Source organism: Rana temporaria, chromosome 3 (genome assembly GCF_905171775.1).
Source record: "Rana temporaria chromosome 3, aRanTem1.1, whole genome shotgun sequence".
Classification (NCBI taxonomy): Eukaryota; Metazoa; Chordata; class Amphibia; order Anura; family Ranidae; genus Rana; species Rana temporaria.
In genome coordinates, this window is record NC_053491.1 from 171,562,855 (window position 1) to 171,581,378 (window position 18,524).

Below are 18,524 nucleotides of genomic sequence, written 5' to 3' on the forward strand. Positions count from 1 at the left end.
GGTTTTTTCTTTCCCTGTCTCTCTCTCCACTTCGGTTGACCTACCATGACAAGAGAGACGGATAAAATACGGGTTACTTCCTTAAATGTGAGAGGGCTTAATATCCCTGAAAAACGTAAGATACTATTAAATGAGTTAAAATCCCTTAAAGCGGTGGTTCACCCTAAAGTGCAAGTTTCTAGCAAGAAATACAGCATAGTAGCGTGAGCTACAGTATGCCTTTATTTATTTTAAATGCGCCGTACTCACTGTTTAATCCTGGAGATAAGTTTCAGGCTCCCCGCGGGGAATGGGCGTTCCTAGTTAGAGGGGACAATGATTGACGGCCAGCTATTGTGCGTCACGCCTACCGAGTAGGACTCGGCTCTTCACGGCGCTTTACGGCGCCTGCGCACAGACATCGGAGCTGACTGCACAGGCTCCGTGAAGAGCCACGTCCTATTTCGGCTATTTCCGTGAGGCGTGACGCGCCATAGCCGGCCGTCAATCATGTTCCCCTCTGACTAGGAACGCCTACTAGACTGAAACTTATCTCCGGGATTAAACAGTGAGTACGGCGCAAAAAAATAAAATAAAGGCATACTGTAGCTCACGCTAGTATGCTAGATGGCATGTTAGAATTTTTTTTTTTTTTTTTAGGGTGAACCCCTGCTTTAATACAGATACAGGATTTATCCAAGAAACACATTTTAAAGAAGGGGTGTATCCCTATCTTCAAAATAGGTACTTTCCAAATGTATTCCAGGCTAAAAGTAAAGGAGTGGCTATCCTAATATCAACTAGAATTCCTTGGTCCCTAACGGATAAATTTGCTAACCCAGGAGGGAGATTTCTTTTTTTAAGGGGCAATAGGTAGAGAGAAGGTAACATTAGCCACTATATACGCACCGAATGTAGGTCAAGATGGTTTTCTAGTTAGGGCTCTTTCACACGTCCCTTCAGTTTCTTTCGTCCGCTCCGTCAGCTCAGCGGGGATCCCCGCTGAGCTGTCGGCGGATAGGGCGGTCCCCGCACACAGTGCAGGGACCGCCCTGTCTGAGCTCCGCTCTGCCCTATGGGGAACCGGATGCAGACGGACCGTCTGTTCCGTCCGAAAACCGGATCCCGACGGACACGGACGCTAGCGGATGCTCCATCCGCTAACGGACGCGTTCCCATAGGGATTCATTACAAGTCCGTTAACAGACTTGTAATGAACGGACAGGCGGAACGGACGTCTGAAAGGGGCCTTAAGGTACTCTCTAAATTGATGAACTTCAGAGAAGGAAAATTGATATGTGGAGGAGATTTAAATATCCCCTTGGACCCAAAGGTAGATACCTCTGGTGGGGTATCATTGGTCCCTAGTGGAATTAGAAAACGTATTATACGGAAACTACATGAATCACAGCTAGTAGATGGCTGGCGTATCCTACACGCAGGAAAAGGTTTATACGTATTATTCAAATCCACACCAAATATACTCAAGAATAGATCTTTTTTTGATACCCCATCAGATGCTACATTTGGTACAAAAAATCTCAATAGGGAACATAACATGGACAGACCACGCACCAGTTACGATGGAGGTGACTTTAGGTGGGGAGACTCAGGTGTCAGAGTGGAGATGGAGGTTAAATTAAAGTCTATTGCAGAACCCCCAAATAATAGAGGATGTAAAAAAAGAAATAAAATTGTATTTTCAGACAAATGACAACGGAGAATGCGACCCAGGAATAATATGGGAAGCCCATAAATCAGTAATTCGAGGGGTCTTAATTAAACACGGTTCCAGGGTCAAAAAGGAAAGATAAGTACAAATAAAATAACTCTTAGGCCCTGTACACACGACCGGTTCATCCGATGAGAATGGTCCGACTGACCGTTTTCATCGGTCCACCGCTGAAGTGGCCTGATGGTCTGATGTGTGTACACACCATCAGTTCAAAAACCGATCGGGTCAGAACGCGGTGACGTAAAACACACGACGTGCTGAAAAAAGTTCAATGCTTCCAAGCATGCGTCGACTTGATTCTGAGCATGCGCGGGTTTTGAACCAATGCTTTTCTGTACTAACCATCGGTTTGGACCGATCGGTCAGCAGTCCATCGGTTCGATTTTAAAGAAAGTTTTGGTCCGAAGGACAAAATACTGATGGGCCGTACACACGGTCGGTTTGGACCAATGAAACTGAACCTCGGTCCATTCTCATCGGTTTTGTCCGACCGTGTGTACGCGGCCTTAGAACAAATACAGAGATTAGAGATACAGCATAAAAAAAGACAGAAGTAGGCTTGGGAACTGAATTAACACATCTAAGAAGACAAGTGGCAGATCTCCTCCGATACAAGGCTGAAGTAGTTCTACAGTATTCAGAAAGGACGACATATAATTCAGGAGACAAATGTGGGAAGTTACTGGCAAGGAAATTAAAAAAAATACAGACACGATCGTATGTCCCATTTATTAAAACAAAAGCGGATCAAAAACTCTATCTTTCAAAAGAAATAGTGCAAGAATTTAGGAAATACTATGCCTCCTTATATAATCTCCAAGAAATAGGGAACCCACCTGGGACTATTGAGAAATATGTATCCTCTTCATGCTTAACTAGATTAACATCTCCAGAACGTAGAAACTTAGAAAAACCGATTACCTTGGATGAAGTGCACACTATAATGAAAACAATAAAACATGGTAAGGCGCCAGGCCCAGGTGGGTTCACTATACAATACTATAAAAGTTTCAGTGCGCAACTGGGAACATATATGACTAAAGTATTTAATACAGTAGGTCAAACAGGGATACTACCACCGAAGGCGTTGACGGCGCATATTACGGTCATCCCGAAAGAAGGGAAGGACCCAGGGGTATGTAGCAGTTACAGACCAATATCCCTACTGAATGCTAACCTAAAAATAATGACAAAGATTCTGGCATCCCGCATACAGCCCATGCTCTCCAAACTTGTCCACCTAGATCAAGTGGGGTTTATACCAACTAGACAAGCGAGAGATAGCACTATTAAAATCCTAAATTTGATATATCAAGTAAATAAAAAAAAGATATTGAGTGTTTTCCTGAATACGGACGCAGAGAAAGCATTCGATAGAGTAAATTGGAAATTTATGCTTGAGACCTTAAAACAGATGGGACTAGGAGAAAGGATGGTACAGTGGATAGCTGGGGTGTACTCTGGGCCCAGGGCCTTGGTCAAAGTAAATGGGGTATATTCTATGCCCTTGACAATCACAAATGGTACCAGGCAGGGCTGCCCCCTTTCGCCTCTGTTATTCGCATTGACATTGGAACCATTGCTAAATAAGATCAGACAAAATAAAGATATGGTTGGTATTGAACGGGGGGCAAGGGAATATAAAGTATCGGCATATGCAGATGATATGCTTTTTTCCTTAGCAACACCACAAATTTCGCTACCTAATTTAATGAAAGAAATAGAATTTTATGGGAAGATGTTGAATTTAAAAATTAATTATAGCAAATCGGAGGCGATGGGGGTAGCACTCCCGGAGTGTATTAAAAGAGGCTTGGAAGATAGCTTTAAGTTTAAATGGACGACTAGAGCATTGAACTATCTGGGAACACAAATGCCCCCAGATTTAAAGGATATCTTTGATTTAAATTTTAAACCAATACTGGGCACAATTAGAACTTTGCTAGAAGGCTGGAGTAGAGGGATGCATTCATGGTTCGGGAGATGCAATATTTTAAAAATGAGTGTAGTGCCAACATTTTTATATCTTTTTCAAGCTCTTCCAGTTCAGATCCCCATGTCATACTTCAACCAAGTCCGGATGATATTTATAAAATTTATATGGGCATGTAAACGGCCAAGGATTGGTAGGAAATTATTAATCCTACCCAAGGGGGCGGGGGGAATATCAGCACCTGATGTGTTAAAATATTATCAGGCCGCCCAATTGGGGAGGACAGTAGATTGGAGTAGACATGGGGATCATAATTTGTGGATTGCTATGGAGCAACAAATGTGCCCCATACCTTTAAAGAGGGCAATATGGTGCTATGCGGCACTACCTCATACAGTTAAAACCCACCCCACAATAGGTCCAACTTTATGGACAGGTAATAAAGTGTGTCAGAACCCGAAATTCTCTACTAAAAGATTGTAGGAAATATAGAGTTTAAACCAGGCATGGAATCTCAGATATTAAAAAAATTAAAAGAGAAAGGTATATTTCAAGCCTCACACTTTATGGTGGAAAGAGGGTGGCTAACAATAGGGAAATTAATGCAAAGAGGGGGACGCTGGGAAATACCCATATGGCAAGCGTGGCAGGTTCAAAATTTTTTGGAGACTATGGGGGATGCAGAAGACTTTAATCGGACACTAACAAAGTTCGAGGAATACTGTGCAGGGGACAAACCACTCCACCATATAGTCTCTAAAATGTATATACTGTTGACTGCACCCACAGAAGACTTTAAAATGACATGCCTGGCCAAATAGGAAAGAGATTTAGGACAAATATTTTCCCCAGTACAATGCCAGAACATTATAGACTTGACGTTAAAATCTTCAAGGTGTACGGAAATACAAGAATTAAATTATAAAATATTAACACGGTGGTACTATACGCCAGCACGTTTAAACACATTTTTTTCAGAAGTCTCTGATAGATGTTGGGGAGGTTGTGGGGAGAAAGGGACAATGTTACACATATTTTGGGGCTGTCCAGTAATAAGACAATTCTGGCAAACAGTTCAGAGAATTACCCGTTTATTTACGGAATATGAGATCCCAGATGATCCGGCTTTTTGTTTGATAAATCATATACAAATTCCACCAAAAAGATATATGAAGTCAGTAACATGTCATTTGATGAATGCTGCCAAAAGCTGTATCGCAACAAATTGGAAAGATCCTAAAGTATCTTCAATTTCAATGTGGCTTAAAAAAGTAAGGAAAATAGGAATAATGGAGATACTTTTGCCAATGACGATAGACAAGAAAGAACAAATAAAAAGGATATGGGCACCGTGGGAGTCATTTATAAAATCAGAGGAAGGTAACAACCTATTAGGGGAGTAGGAATAAGAATGAGAAAGATAAGGGGATAGAGAAAATAGGAAGTTCGACTGAAATTATAATGAGGAGGAGATGGCAGGGGGGGGGGAGTAAGAGAAAAGGGAGGGAAAGAGATATATATTAGATTCTAATTTGTTTAAAATACATTTATATCTCCCTCTGACTTAATATATGAACGGCAATATAGTTGAAGAGGATGATGTAAAGTATATATATAATTTATGTATTGTCATTGAATTCTGTATGTTCCTTTCATCTATATCTCTGTATACCTCCCTTGTAAAAAATAAAAATCAATAGAGAATCGGAATGTATCATGTGTATTGCTGTTTTTGGCTGTATAGGACCGTATATAGTAGTTAAGCTTGCCCAGGGTGCACTATCTTGCATATCACAAATTGTTGTCCTGCAGACTGGTCATCCCATTGCTAGATGGCGCTGCAGTGCTTATCATTCATTTGGCTGGATAACATTTCTTTATAGCTGATGATGCTATGTAACCGCGGGTTATACAGGGTTCTCCCACATACTGCCTCAACAATTAAGCCCACAAGGGTGTGAAACGCGACCGAGGGACCTCTGCTGCAGGTGGAGAGCAGAGCTGAAGCCATCTCACACTACTTGGTTCATTTTGGTCACAGTGAGTCAGTGTCCTTAATGTGATCGGCAGCCATTTTTTTTGCTAATTGTGTATTGTCATTGTCCTTCGTATACGCAAAAACTTTGCCAAGTTTATTTAATTTATTATTTACTACAAATTACATTTTCACATGTATGCATTAGGATATCAACATTAATCTGATAATATACTTGATATATATTTTGTATACATTATTTTTTGTGAAGTTTTATATTGTTGATGTTTATAGTGGCAGTACAGTATTAGGTTTTTCAATATTCATTGATCCAGAAAACAAGCCAAGAACCTTGTCAATGCTACCCCAGTATTGACACTGCCTAAAAATGAATTCACACATCATCTAATGAGAAGGACAGCATTAGGCCTTGTACACACGATCAGTCCAAACCGATGAAAACAGACTGAAGTTCAGTTTCATCGGTCCAAACCGACCGTGTGTACACCCCATCAGTCTGTAGTCCTTCAGTCCAGAAACAGAGAACTTGCTTTAAAATTGGACCGATGGACGCCTGACCGATGGTTAGTAAGCAAAAGCATCGGTTCCAAACCCGGGCATGCTCAGAATCAAGTCGACGCATGCTTGGAAGCATTGAACTTCATTTTTTTTCAGCACGTAGTTGTGTTTTACGTCACCGCTTTGGACTCGATCGGTTTTTGAACTGATGGTGTGTAGGCACATCAGACCATCAGTCTGCTTCATCGGTGAACCGATGAAATGGAACTTCAGTCCGTTTTCATCGGTTTGGACTGATCGTGTGTACGAGGCCTTAGAGTATATAGAGATTAAAATGCTGTTGTGGTTTATGCAGTTGCAGTCTTATAGCTTTGATACATTGACTGTGCTGTAACTTAGTATGACAAATGTTATTAAATGTATTTATTTATTATTATTTACAGTATATTTATCTCCTCAGGTTTTGAAAACATTTCGCCTTTTGTTTGAAGAATTAAGTCCAAAATGGGGACTGGGGCTTCTAAGAACCATTCAGTGGAGGAACAAAGTTTGACAGACAATATGGATAGATCCACTGTGGTACAAAATGATTCGGCGTCCACCCTTGCTGACACTACTGCAATTAGACCACAGATTGAACAGCTGAAATTGGAGGATGAAGAAGTTTCAGAAGACATTGAACAAATACTGCAACCTTTTCAAACACAAAATGATGTTGAACAGGTACACTTTTTAAACTTGTTTACACAGCAGTAACAATATCTGAAAATGTATGAATCCTGATGTACTGACAGCCTACCTCATTTTCTGAGGCCCAAAAATTCCAGGATAGTACAAAAATCCCCCAACTTATGCCTTTTTGAAAAATAGACAGTCTAAGTATTTAGGGCCAGATTCACAAAGGAGATACGACGGAGTATCTCAGATACTCCGTCGTATCTCTCAGAGTATCTATGCGACTGATTCATAGAATCAGTTACGCATAGATAGCCAGAAGATCCGACAGGTGTAATGGACTTACACTGTCGGATCTTAGGATGCAATTCCACGGCCGCCGCTGGGGGGAGTTCGCGTCGTAAACCAGCGTCGGGTATGCAAATGAGGAGTTACGGCGATCCCCGAAGATTTTTCCCGTTGTTACGTCGTCGCAAGTGTTAGATTTCCGTTGCAAAGATAGAGCACCTTTAATATGGTGGAAAAGTACTCCACCATGTTAAAGTATGCCCGTCTTTCCCGCGTCGCTTTTGAATTATTTTTTAATTTTTTCTTTTTCCCGGCGTAAGTGTTTTGTTGACGTCGCGATTCACAAAACGTCGGCGCGTCGTAATTTCGCGCAAAGCACGACGGGAGCATGCGCAGTACGTCTGGCGCGCCTAATTTAAATGGTACCCGCCCCATTTGAATTGGACCGCCTTGCGCCGGACGTGTTTACGATACACCGCCGCAAATTTCCAGGTAAGTGCTTTGTGGATCGAGCACTAAATCTGAAAAATTGCGGTGGTGTAACGTAAACGGGTTACGTTACGCTGTGCCGCGGCTACATGAATCTGGCCTTATAATTTTTGTGTAAACCAATCAATATACGCTTATTTCGATTTTTTTTTTATAAAAAATATGTAGAAGAATATATATCGGCCTAAAAAAATGTGGGATATTTATTATAGTAAAAAGTAAAAAATATTGTTGCACGACCGCGCAATTGTCAGTTAAAGACGACGCAGTGCCGAATCGCATGGATCATTAAGGGGGTAAAACCTTTCCAGGGCTGAAGTGATTAAAACATTTTTTTTCACAATTACCTTTTCCTTTTTTACATACTGTCACCAGTGCAGTACAGCATTCTCATACGCTGGATGGCAGTGTGGCGGTGATCTTCTAATGTGGCTCCCTGTGAAGGAGCGTTGGGTGGTGTTGAGCCCGTCTTTATCCCACTCTCTGCGCCTGTGGGACACAGCATGCAAGTTACACCCCTTTAAATCCCCCCATCTGTCAGTAGCCCCACTTTTCAATAACCCTCACTTCCTACCGGGCCAACAGATCACCCAATTCACATGGTGGATCAACAAGGGTCTTTACAGCATTGCTCACTTTATAGATAATAAGGGGATAAGACGACTTAACTATTTTAACCAATTAAAAACCAATTGATTTCTAACATACAGTGGGCCAAACAAGTATTTAGTCAGCCACCAATTGTGCAAGTTCTCCCACTTAAAAAGATGAGAGAGGTCTGTAATTGTCATCATAGGTATACCTCAACTATGAGAGACAAAATGTGGAAACAAATCCAGACAATCACATTGTCTGATTTGGAAAGAATTTATTTGCAAATTATGGTGAAAAATAAGTATTTGGTTACCTGCAAACAAGCAAGATTTCTGGCTTTCACAGACCTGTATCTTCTTCTTTAAGAGACTCCTCTGTCCTCCACTCATTACCTGTATTAATGGCACCTGTTTGAACTTGTTATCAGTATAAAAGACACCTGTCCACAACCTCAAACAGTCACACTCCAAACTCCACTATGGTGAAGACCAAAGAGCTGTCGAAGGACACCAGATACAAAATTGTAGACCTGCACCAGGCTGGGAAGACTGAATCTGCAATAGGCAAGCAGCTTGGTGTGAAGAAATCAACTGTGGAAGCAATAATTAGAAAATGGAAGACATAGAAGACCACTGATAATCTCCCTCGATCTGGGGCTCCACACAATATCTTAAACCGTGGGGTCAAAATTATCACAAGAACGGTGAGCAAAAATCCCAGAACCACACATGGGGACCTAGTGAATGACCTGCAGAGAGCTGGGACCAACGTAACAAAGGCTACCATCAGTAACACAATACGCCGCCAGGGACTCAGATCCTACAGTTCCAGACGTGTCCCCCTGATTAAGCCAGTACATGTCCCTGCCCGTCTGAGGTTTGCTAGAGAGCATTTGGATGATCCAGAAGAGGATTGGGAAAATGTCATATGGTCAGATGTAACCAAAGTAGAACTGTTTGGTAGAAACACGTCGTGTTTGGAGGAGAGAGAATGCTGAGTTGCAACCAAAGAACACCATACCTACTGTGAAGCATGGGGTGGCAACATCATGCTTTTGGGCTGTTTTATGCAAAGGGAACAGGACGACTCATCCGTGTACATGAAAGAATGAATGGGGACATGTATCGTGAGATTTTGAGTGCAAACCTCCTCCCATCAGCAAGGGCATTGAAGATGAAACGTGGCTGGGTCTTTCAGCATGACAATGATCCCAAACACACCGCCCGGGCATCGAAGGAGTGGCTTCGTAAGAAGCATTTCAAGATCCTGGAGTGGCCTACCCAGTCTCCAGATCTCAACCCCATAGAAAACCTTTGGAGGGAGTTGAAAGTCTGTGTTGCCCAGTGACAGCCCCAAAACATCACTGCTCTAGAGGAGGTCTGCATGGAGGAATGGGCCAACATACCAGCAACAGTGTGTGACAACCCTGTGAAGACTTACAGAAAATGTTTGACCTCTGTCATTGCCAACAAAGGATATTTAACAAAGTATTGAGATGAACTTTTGATATTGACCAAATACTTATTTTTCACCATAATTTGCAAATAAATTGATATATTGATATAAAATATGATATATGCTGCTGGGTCACACATACTTACATCTGTTGCCACCAAACAAACAAAAATAATGGTGACTGGACCTTAGGTGTATCACAGTAGTTCATAACATCCACATGTAGTCCAACTATTTGAGTCAGACTGACAATCTTCATAGCCCAACAAAGAAGAGAAGAGTGGGGACATCACACAACACAAGTAGAATGGTAGCTCAACAAGCATCGTAATAAAATATTCAATCACTGGCAGCCAATAAAAAGCAGAGGGGATACACACTTCACAGACTACCTGGCCAGCAATTGCCATAAATACAGTACAATGGGTTAATCAAAGAGAGAAAAAAAGTATAGATGTGCACATACAGTATACAGTAAGCAAAGTCAGTGAGGACTGCAATTCTAGAGGATTAATTCTCCTCTCCTAATTTCTGGAATAGTGTGTTTATTCCTACAGGAGGAGAAACATAAATCACTATATACTGTATATGCTTGATTTAAGAAAAAAAAAAATGTTCTTACACTTTATAATCTATAGTTGTTTGTATTTCTGCTCCCTTATAGTGTCGGTTCATGTTGTCAAATGGATTCTTGTATATATTTGTAAACAGTAATACAACTACTGCAAAAAATTGTATATATTCTGATTATATATTTACATATTTTCCCTCAATAAAAAGGGCAAGTATGGCATACAAGATGCTTTGGAAACAGAAGATGTATCACTGACCTTTGAAAGCTTTCAGCACAACAATGGAACTCTCTATACGTGCTTCATTCAGAATGGCATCAGAATGTACTTTGATGATGAACAGGTAATTATTCTTTAGGCATTTTCAGATCTTTTTTGTGTATATAATAAAACTTTTCATATAGAGTGCAGCAACGTAACTGTTATAATCTTAAAATTTAGGAGATGGTTCCATTTCCTGAAGAACTTTACAGCCAAGGAAATTTCATTCACACCCAAAGTGAGGTAATGTTGCTAGATTATTATTATTTAAAACAATACCTCAATGCCTTGCATTTTCTTAATTTTTTTATATTGCTGTATTTGTTAGGCATGTGTTACTAGTGCGTTCAAGCACAACTCCAGCCAAAACATTTGTTTTGTTTTTTTGGTCTTGGGGAAGGAAAAGACTGTCTTTAAGGTTTTTTTTTTGTTATCTGTGACTACACGAGGACAAGAAAAGTAAAAGTTGTCACTTAGAGCAGAAGGTGCAGACAGCTGTATAAATCCGGCAGAGGTTCTAATAATTTTCAGTTTCATTAAAATGTGTTTTGTTCCTGTATTTGCCCCCCTTATGATAAGTTTTCCAGTAATTTTCCTGCCACTGTGACACTCTATCATTAGGACAGGAGATGAGGTGGAAGTCCCTCCAGGACAGTGGCACAGGCAGTATTAATAACCCAACAGAGATCAGCAATTTCAATAAATCTAGTAGGGACTGGGACAGCTTTCTGTCAACAGAGGTACACAGAACCGAGGCCACTTATATAACCCATCCTCACAATCTCTCCGTTTATGGAAAGATGCTCAGCTAATGTATAGACAGAAGCAGCAGGAAAAGGCAGAAAGTAATCAGTTTGCCCATTGTCGCTATTTTGCTAAAGGTGAAAATACTGGTCACTTACTAGTGGTAATAGCCAGATCCCAATCTCCTACAAATCATATTGCCTCTATTACTACAGCCTCGGGTGTGGTTACTCAGAACCCATGGGAAATCTTAGGGGCTTTTCAATATTTTTATAGTGATCTGTATGATAGTAAAGTACAGTATGCAATGCAACAATTACATGGCTTTTTGGACCCCCTTGAGCTCCCTTGTCTGGGCAATGACACTCTCCTCTCCCATTACGATAGAAGAGCTACAGTAAGTAAAGGCTGTGGCTGAGGCCCCTAATAATAAAGCTCCAGGAGTAGATGGCCTCCCTTCAGAGATATACAAGCAATATGTAGATATTCTTCTACCAGAGCTGTTGGAAGTTCTGAACTTAGCCTATGAATCTAATTCCCTGACTCTATGAATTTGGCAGGCATAATAGTGCTTCCAAAATCAGGCAAAGGCTCTTCATATCCTGAGTCGTACCGCCCCATCCCTTTGCTGAACTCAGATGTCAAAATCCTTCTAAAGGTACTAGCCAATAGACTCAGTAAGGTGATGCAGCGGCTGGTTTTATACATTCTAGATCAATGTCTGTTAACATTCGCAGATTATTTCTTAATCGGCAAATTCCTTCCAACAACACGTGTTGCAGGGTCATTCTGTCGTTAGACGCTGCGAAAGCATTCAAAAGCGTGGAATGGCCGTATTTGTGAGAGGTATTGAAGCGTTTAGGTCTAGGGTCCAGATTTGTTAGGTGGGTTCAGCTACTGGTACTTTACTCTTGCCCTCAGGCCTCTATGCTGATTATAATTCCCAGTCAGAGCCTTTTTTGCACAGAGGTGCCCTTTATCACCACTATTATTCGCCCTAGCGGTTGAGCCATTGGCGGCGGAAATTCGCCAATCCAGCACCATTGTCGGATTCAAACAAGGATCAATGGAGGATAAACTGGTCTTATATGCGGATGATGCATTATTATTTTTACAGGACTTCGATGAGTCCCTCTCCTCCCTCATGTCCCTTATTACTACCTTCCTTCTCTTGATTCAGGATTAATTGGGACAATTAATTGCTCCTCCTGACTAGATATTCAACAGGTGGATTTCCCTTCCTGCGCAAGGCAAATAAAAATTGTCTCTAGTTTCTGGGGGTCTGGGTTTATCCTGATGTCAAAAAATATTTTAAATATAATTTGAAGTGAATACATTTAAATCTAAAAGCAAGGCATGGTGTAAGCTCCTTCTTTTGGTTGTGGGTAGGGCAAATTTAATTAAAATGATTTGGGCTCTCCAAAAGTTGCATGTCTTACACAACTCCCATATATGGGTTCTGCAATAATGGTTCAAAAAGATAGACTCCCTTTTCCGCATTCTGATTTGGAAGGGAAAGCAACTGAGAATTTGTCTACCCATTTTGCAGCTGCCTAAAGATGGTGCTGGATTGGCTGTCCCCTTGGCTAGACTCTATTTTTTGGATGGATGGTCACAAACCCATTCAGGCGATGCTGTTGTCCAGATCTAACAAATCTCATTTGTTAGCAAAATTGGAGGCAGATGGGTTTAGGAATGGATGTAATTGTCCTACTCTACTCATGGTGGCTAGGGTCTGGGATGAAATGTGCAAGATTTTGGGATATGTCGGCATCTTTAGATTTCATCCAATTTGAGAGTGAGGGAGGTTGGTAGAGCTTGGTAAACTGCAGGGATTTACTGGTTCGTATAATCGAGATATATTTTTTCTCTTTTGATTATACTCTAATGATCATCTTAAATCCTTTCAAGATTTACAGGATGAGTTTGGTATCCCCCATTCAGGCTTTTTTCAGTACCTCCAGGCTTCGCCATGCTCTTTCTATCCAGACAGGTTCCACATCCCTCAAACAGACACCCTATTAATTAATCAAATAGCTAACACTACTGACAAAAAAGGCCTCATATCCTCGCTATATGGGTCTTTGATGAAGTGTCTTCATAGTACAGTGCAGGTTTACGGCAAAAGGGACTGGTCAGCAGATATTCTGCCATTGGATGGCGAGATATGGCAGTCCATTTTAGAACAGGTCTCCCTTGTCTCCATCTCCCTTACTCAACGGTTGTCACAACTTTGTGTATTCCTTTGGGTAAACACAACCCCCTCAGGTTGTTTAAATGGTGCTGTATAGAAAACTAGATACAGGAGTACTCCAGCTGACCATATACATATGTTCTGGAGGTACCACAAGCTCATACGTTATTGTAACAAATTAATCAAGCTTTTCAGGTTTCCCTCCAAAATGACCCCTGACCTGCATTCTGGGCTTTCTTGGTGAAGAATTGTTTGCACCTCATGTCAGAACTGTTGTTTCTCGCCTATTGTATCTGGCTCGTAGGTGTATACTGTTGAAATTGATGGCGCCTCTCCCTCCTAGTGATGCATCCAGGTGAATACTAACCTACTTAAAGAAAAGCATATACTAAAATCCAGAGGTACCACCCTCAATTTTAACAACTTATGGGACCACTGGTTACAGGTTCCAGGGTTAGCCCATATAGCCCTTGTTTCTATGAAAATTTTGCAAGGTCTATAAGGGAGTTTTAGGCATGCGTATGTAGGCAAAGCCAAAACATTGGCAGGTATGTCTGGATCATGAAAGACATAAGCAGAGATGTCCAACTTATAACTATTCTACTCGTAGTAGGCTTGATTTTAGTTTAGGAATGTTTAGTGGCGTTGTTTCAGGGCTACATTTATTGATTCTCACTGTATACCTTGTTCTTAACAGTAAGATTACTCTGTACTCTACAAATGTCATGTATAGAACTCATACCTAATGAACATAGATATGTATATTAATATGGTTTACTGAGTCATCTTGCTGTTCCACTCACCTGAGTATGCATTTTGTTCTGTGCAAGCTGTTTGAGAAATGTCATATTATTCTTGGAAATTGTGCCCTTTTGTTTTTACAATGCCAAATGTTTTGTTTGGTTGTTTGTAAACTTTCTAATACAAATATATATAAAAGAAGAAAAAAAACCCAGAAGAGTTTCTAACAATTCTACTCTACACAATGTGATATTAAAGCAGAACTAAAGTATCTTTTTAAATGTAAGCACTCTGAAATTGCATATTAAAATTGTACATGCATACTTGCAAATATGTGTTATGCTGCGTACACACAATCAGTTTGTCTGATGAAAACGGTCTGATGGACCGTGTGTGGGCCCCATCGGTTCTTTATCCATCAGTCAAAATACTAGGAACTTGTTTTAAAATTATCTGATGGATAAAAAACCTATAGAAAAAATGATCGTCTGTGGGTACGTCCATAGGTTAAAAATCCATGCATGCTCAGAATCAAGTCGACTCATGCTTGGAAGCATTGAACTTCATTTTTTTTAGCACGTTGTTGTGTTTTACGTCACCGCGTTCTGACACAATCGTTTTTTTAACTGATGGTGTGTAGGCACAACTGATCATCAGTTAACCTCCCTCGGATAACTAATGGAAAAATCCATCAGACCGTTTTCATCAGACGAACTGATCGTGTGTACAGGGCATTAGTGTTGTAGTGTTGTATATTTCATATTATTCATATGTCATCTTTAAAGTCTGTTCCTTAACAATAATTGGAGGTGTTACTACTGTATGAGTAAAAAATATATTAATTGCCTTACAGGAAGTTCTCTGTAGAAACTATTTTGACTTGTTATCAGGAAATGAGCATGTAATAGGCCGGTTCTATCCCCACCCTAAACCTTGCTGTCTCTTGCTCTTTAATCAGCCATATAATATGTTGTGATGAATCAAAGAAGGCATCGTACAGGGGAGAACTATGGGGAGCCACATTGTTCTGCGTAGTGATGTGCTCTGCACCCTATAAACATGTAAGGGCATAATTACATACTAGGGGCTCTTGAACATGGCTGTATATTAGGGAGTATGCATGTACAGGGTAAAATATGACTGTATTTGTGGTGCCCAGGAGCCACAGCTGCTGCATAAGTTTGCTCACTGACATGCATTACAGAATAGGCTGTATGCGGCTATATACACGTAAACGCCAGTACTTGTGTTTACAATCAAATGTGCCCATAGAAATTCATCCATACATGTGTAAGCGCAAGCACTTACGTTTACTCACATATAGCCACATACAGCGTATTCTGTAGTGCATGTCTATAGGCAAAAGTATAAAGCAGCTGTAATTCCTGGGTGCCACAAATACAAGCGGATTTTACCCTGTACGGCCATAGGTCCTAATCAACAGCCATGAGCAACTTTTCCCCTCTTGGGCTGTGCAGCCCTCAGAGCTCCATTCTAGGGGTCATTGGGAATACTTCTGTTTCTGCACAGCAGACTGGAGACCTTTTGAAAATGTCATACTGTACTGTAGTTTTGCAACTGTGCATGTAAAAAAAAAAAAATGTTCAGCTGGTTATACTATCTGGTTATACTATAGGGCAACTTAATTGTTATGTGATTTATAGTAAGTATGAGTTTCTTACAAATCCCAACCAAACTTAAAGGATAACCTAACTATCAAAACAAAAAAAAGTAATACACTGCAGCTTACCAGTCCTTAGATGTGGTGCCTGCATTTGTTTTATTTTTTCAGGCTAAGAATAATTTCAGCACATACAAGTAATACCTGTTTATCTAGGTAGAAATGTGTATTTATGTAGTATGACACTTCCTGTCTGAACTGAAAACAAAAGCAATCTTATCTTTCTTTTGTAAACTATTACTCTCCCCCAACTAATGGAGATGAACAAAGGCAGACATATCTGTAGTCTAGCTTAGCCTGGATGGCAACTATGGCCCAGATTCTCAAAGAAGTTACGCCGGCGTATCTCGAGATGTGCGGCGTAAGTGTATATATACGCCAGCGTATCTATGCGCCGTACCCACAAAACCAGATACGCCTGAAAATAGGCTTCATCCGACCGACGTAACTTTTCTACGCCGGCGTAGCGTGGGCGCATATTTACGCTGGGCGCATCTTGCGCTCCTATTGATTTCCTATTCAAATATGCAAATGAGAGAGATACGCCGATTCCCGAACGTACGTGCGTCCGACGCAGGCTATGCGCGTTGCGCGTAAGACATACGTCCGGCCTAAAATTACCCCTCATAAAGTAGGGATAACTTTGTACCAGACGTGCGCAAGTCAGTTGGAGAGCAACTACAGTAGCACCGGTACGGACGAGCTGAGCAACCACACTTGCAGGGTAACACATCCGTATGCCAACATGCCAGGGGCAGGCATGGTCATAGCACTACTAGTGTGTGCAGAGGCGCGTAGAAGGAGGAGGGCACGGGAGAGGATTTACCGAACGCGCATGAACGTCTTTGGCATGGGGGATTCGGAGGTGTATCGCATCTATTGCGATGGATCCTGGAATTAGCCACAACCCTGCATGATGACATCACCAGCCAGACACAACGCTCACATGCAGTGCAACCACTGGTCAAGGTCCTGGCAACACTGCATTTCCTCGCCAGTGGATCTTTTCAGCATATAAGTGGAGTAGTGGCTGGGATGTCACAAACCAGCATGAGCAGATGTGTGCACCAGGTTGTCCCCGCAATCCTCAGACGCATGTCCAACCACATCATCAGACCCACCTAGGAGCACCTGCGGCATAAGGCAATGCAGGATTTCTTCAGTATTGCAGGATTCCCACTTACCGTGGGCGCCATTAATTGCACACATGTGGCACTACGGCCCCCCCGTGACACAGAGCACATATACCACAATCAGAAGCACTGGGATTCCATCAACGTACAGGTGATAGTCGATGGCCAAGGCCTCATATGGCACGTCTGGGGCCAGTCACGACAGCTACATATACCGTCAAAGCAACATCCCAACGGAATTCGAACAAAACGTGTATGGGGACAGCTGGCTGGTTGGTGAGTGACATGGGAGTCAGGCATGACTGTCCGTGAACGACTGCCCCTCGTGATGCAGACATCACGAGGGGCACATGCAGGACTAACATCCTCCTGTCTTTTCCCTTCCAGGTGACTCTGCATATGCACTTGGGCCCCATCTCATGACTCCATTCCGGGATCCCCAAACCAGAGGAGAGAAAAACTACACATACGTACCCGTGCAGTGGTGGAACGCACATTTGGCATCCTGAAGTCCCGTTTCCGATGCCTGGATAAGTCCGGGGGGACCCTGTTGTATTCCCCAAACTTCGTGTGCCAGATCATCGGTGCATGTTGCGTGCTGCAACTTTGCAGAGAGAAAGGGCCTGGAGATTGACATACGTGATGACCTGACCCCCAAACCAGACATTCCCCCCTGCCCGAGGCTACCCCGTCTGCTGAGGGAACAGCAGTCAGGAGATGCCTCGTTGAACGCATCTTTGCACGTTAAACACACACATTCATCATGGCACAAGGAGAATGCAAGTATGCACACCACTGTGGTCCCTAGCTCACACACACCACATCCACATCACATTGGATTAGCCCAAGTCCACCATGCAGGACTTGGGAGCAGCAACGCCACGCCAAGGCCCCAATTATGTCGCTGTCCATTCATACCACATTCACACGGTCGTGGGGATAACTTCTCCCCAACAACCGAGGGTGACACCCCTTTGCTGGCAGGAGTGTCACCCCCCCATTCACACACTAGTCACACTATAATCTGCACGCCTCGCCGTGTGCAGTAATTGAGCAAAAAAAAAAACTCATGACCTGAGGAAAAACAAACAAACCTCATGACCTGAGGAAAAAAAAAATGCTCTTCACCAGAGCAAAGATAAGGCAAATAAAAAAAAAACAGTTGCCCTGTCATGGGCCAAGCCTGCTGCCATGGCCACGGCCACTGCTCCGTAATTGCCTGGTAGAAGCCTCAGGTGGGGGGGGGGTCATCAGGTGGAGGAGCATCCCCTGGTCTCTCCCTGGCTGGAGGCCTGCCCTCTAAAGCCACGGCAATGCGGGTGAGGATGGAATTTGTCTCTGCCTGCACCAGCCGCGACTGGCAGCTGTGTTGCCCTGTATGGCCTCTGTCAGGGACCTCACCTCTGCCACAAGGGTAGCCGGTGTGGCCTGCAGCTCCCCCAGGCAGGTGATCACCGCTGCACTGTTGCCAGTGAGATCGTGAAGAGCATCATTTATGTTGCCCGTGAAGGCCAGGCTGTCTGCCACACGCCGCATCTTCACGGTCATCTCACCCA

General features: G+C 42.3%; 1 protein-coding gene across 1 annotated transcript in view; it reads left to right on the plus strand.

The window, feature by feature from the left end:
- The window catches only part of LOC120931893 (kinesin-like protein KIN-14E), a 138,962-nt gene that overhangs the window by 16,231 nt on the left and 104,207 nt on the right, over positions 1–18,524 (plus strand). The window contains exons 2-4 of the mRNA XM_040343812.1: positions 6,602–6,864; positions 10,423–10,557; positions 10,656–10,718. Of these exons, the coding sequence (XP_040199746.1) occupies positions 6,646–6,864; positions 10,423–10,557; positions 10,656–10,718 (417 nt within the window). The 5' untranslated portion in view covers positions 6,602–6,645. The remainder of the gene's footprint in view (positions 1–6,601; positions 6,865–10,422; positions 10,558–10,655; positions 10,719–18,524) is intronic.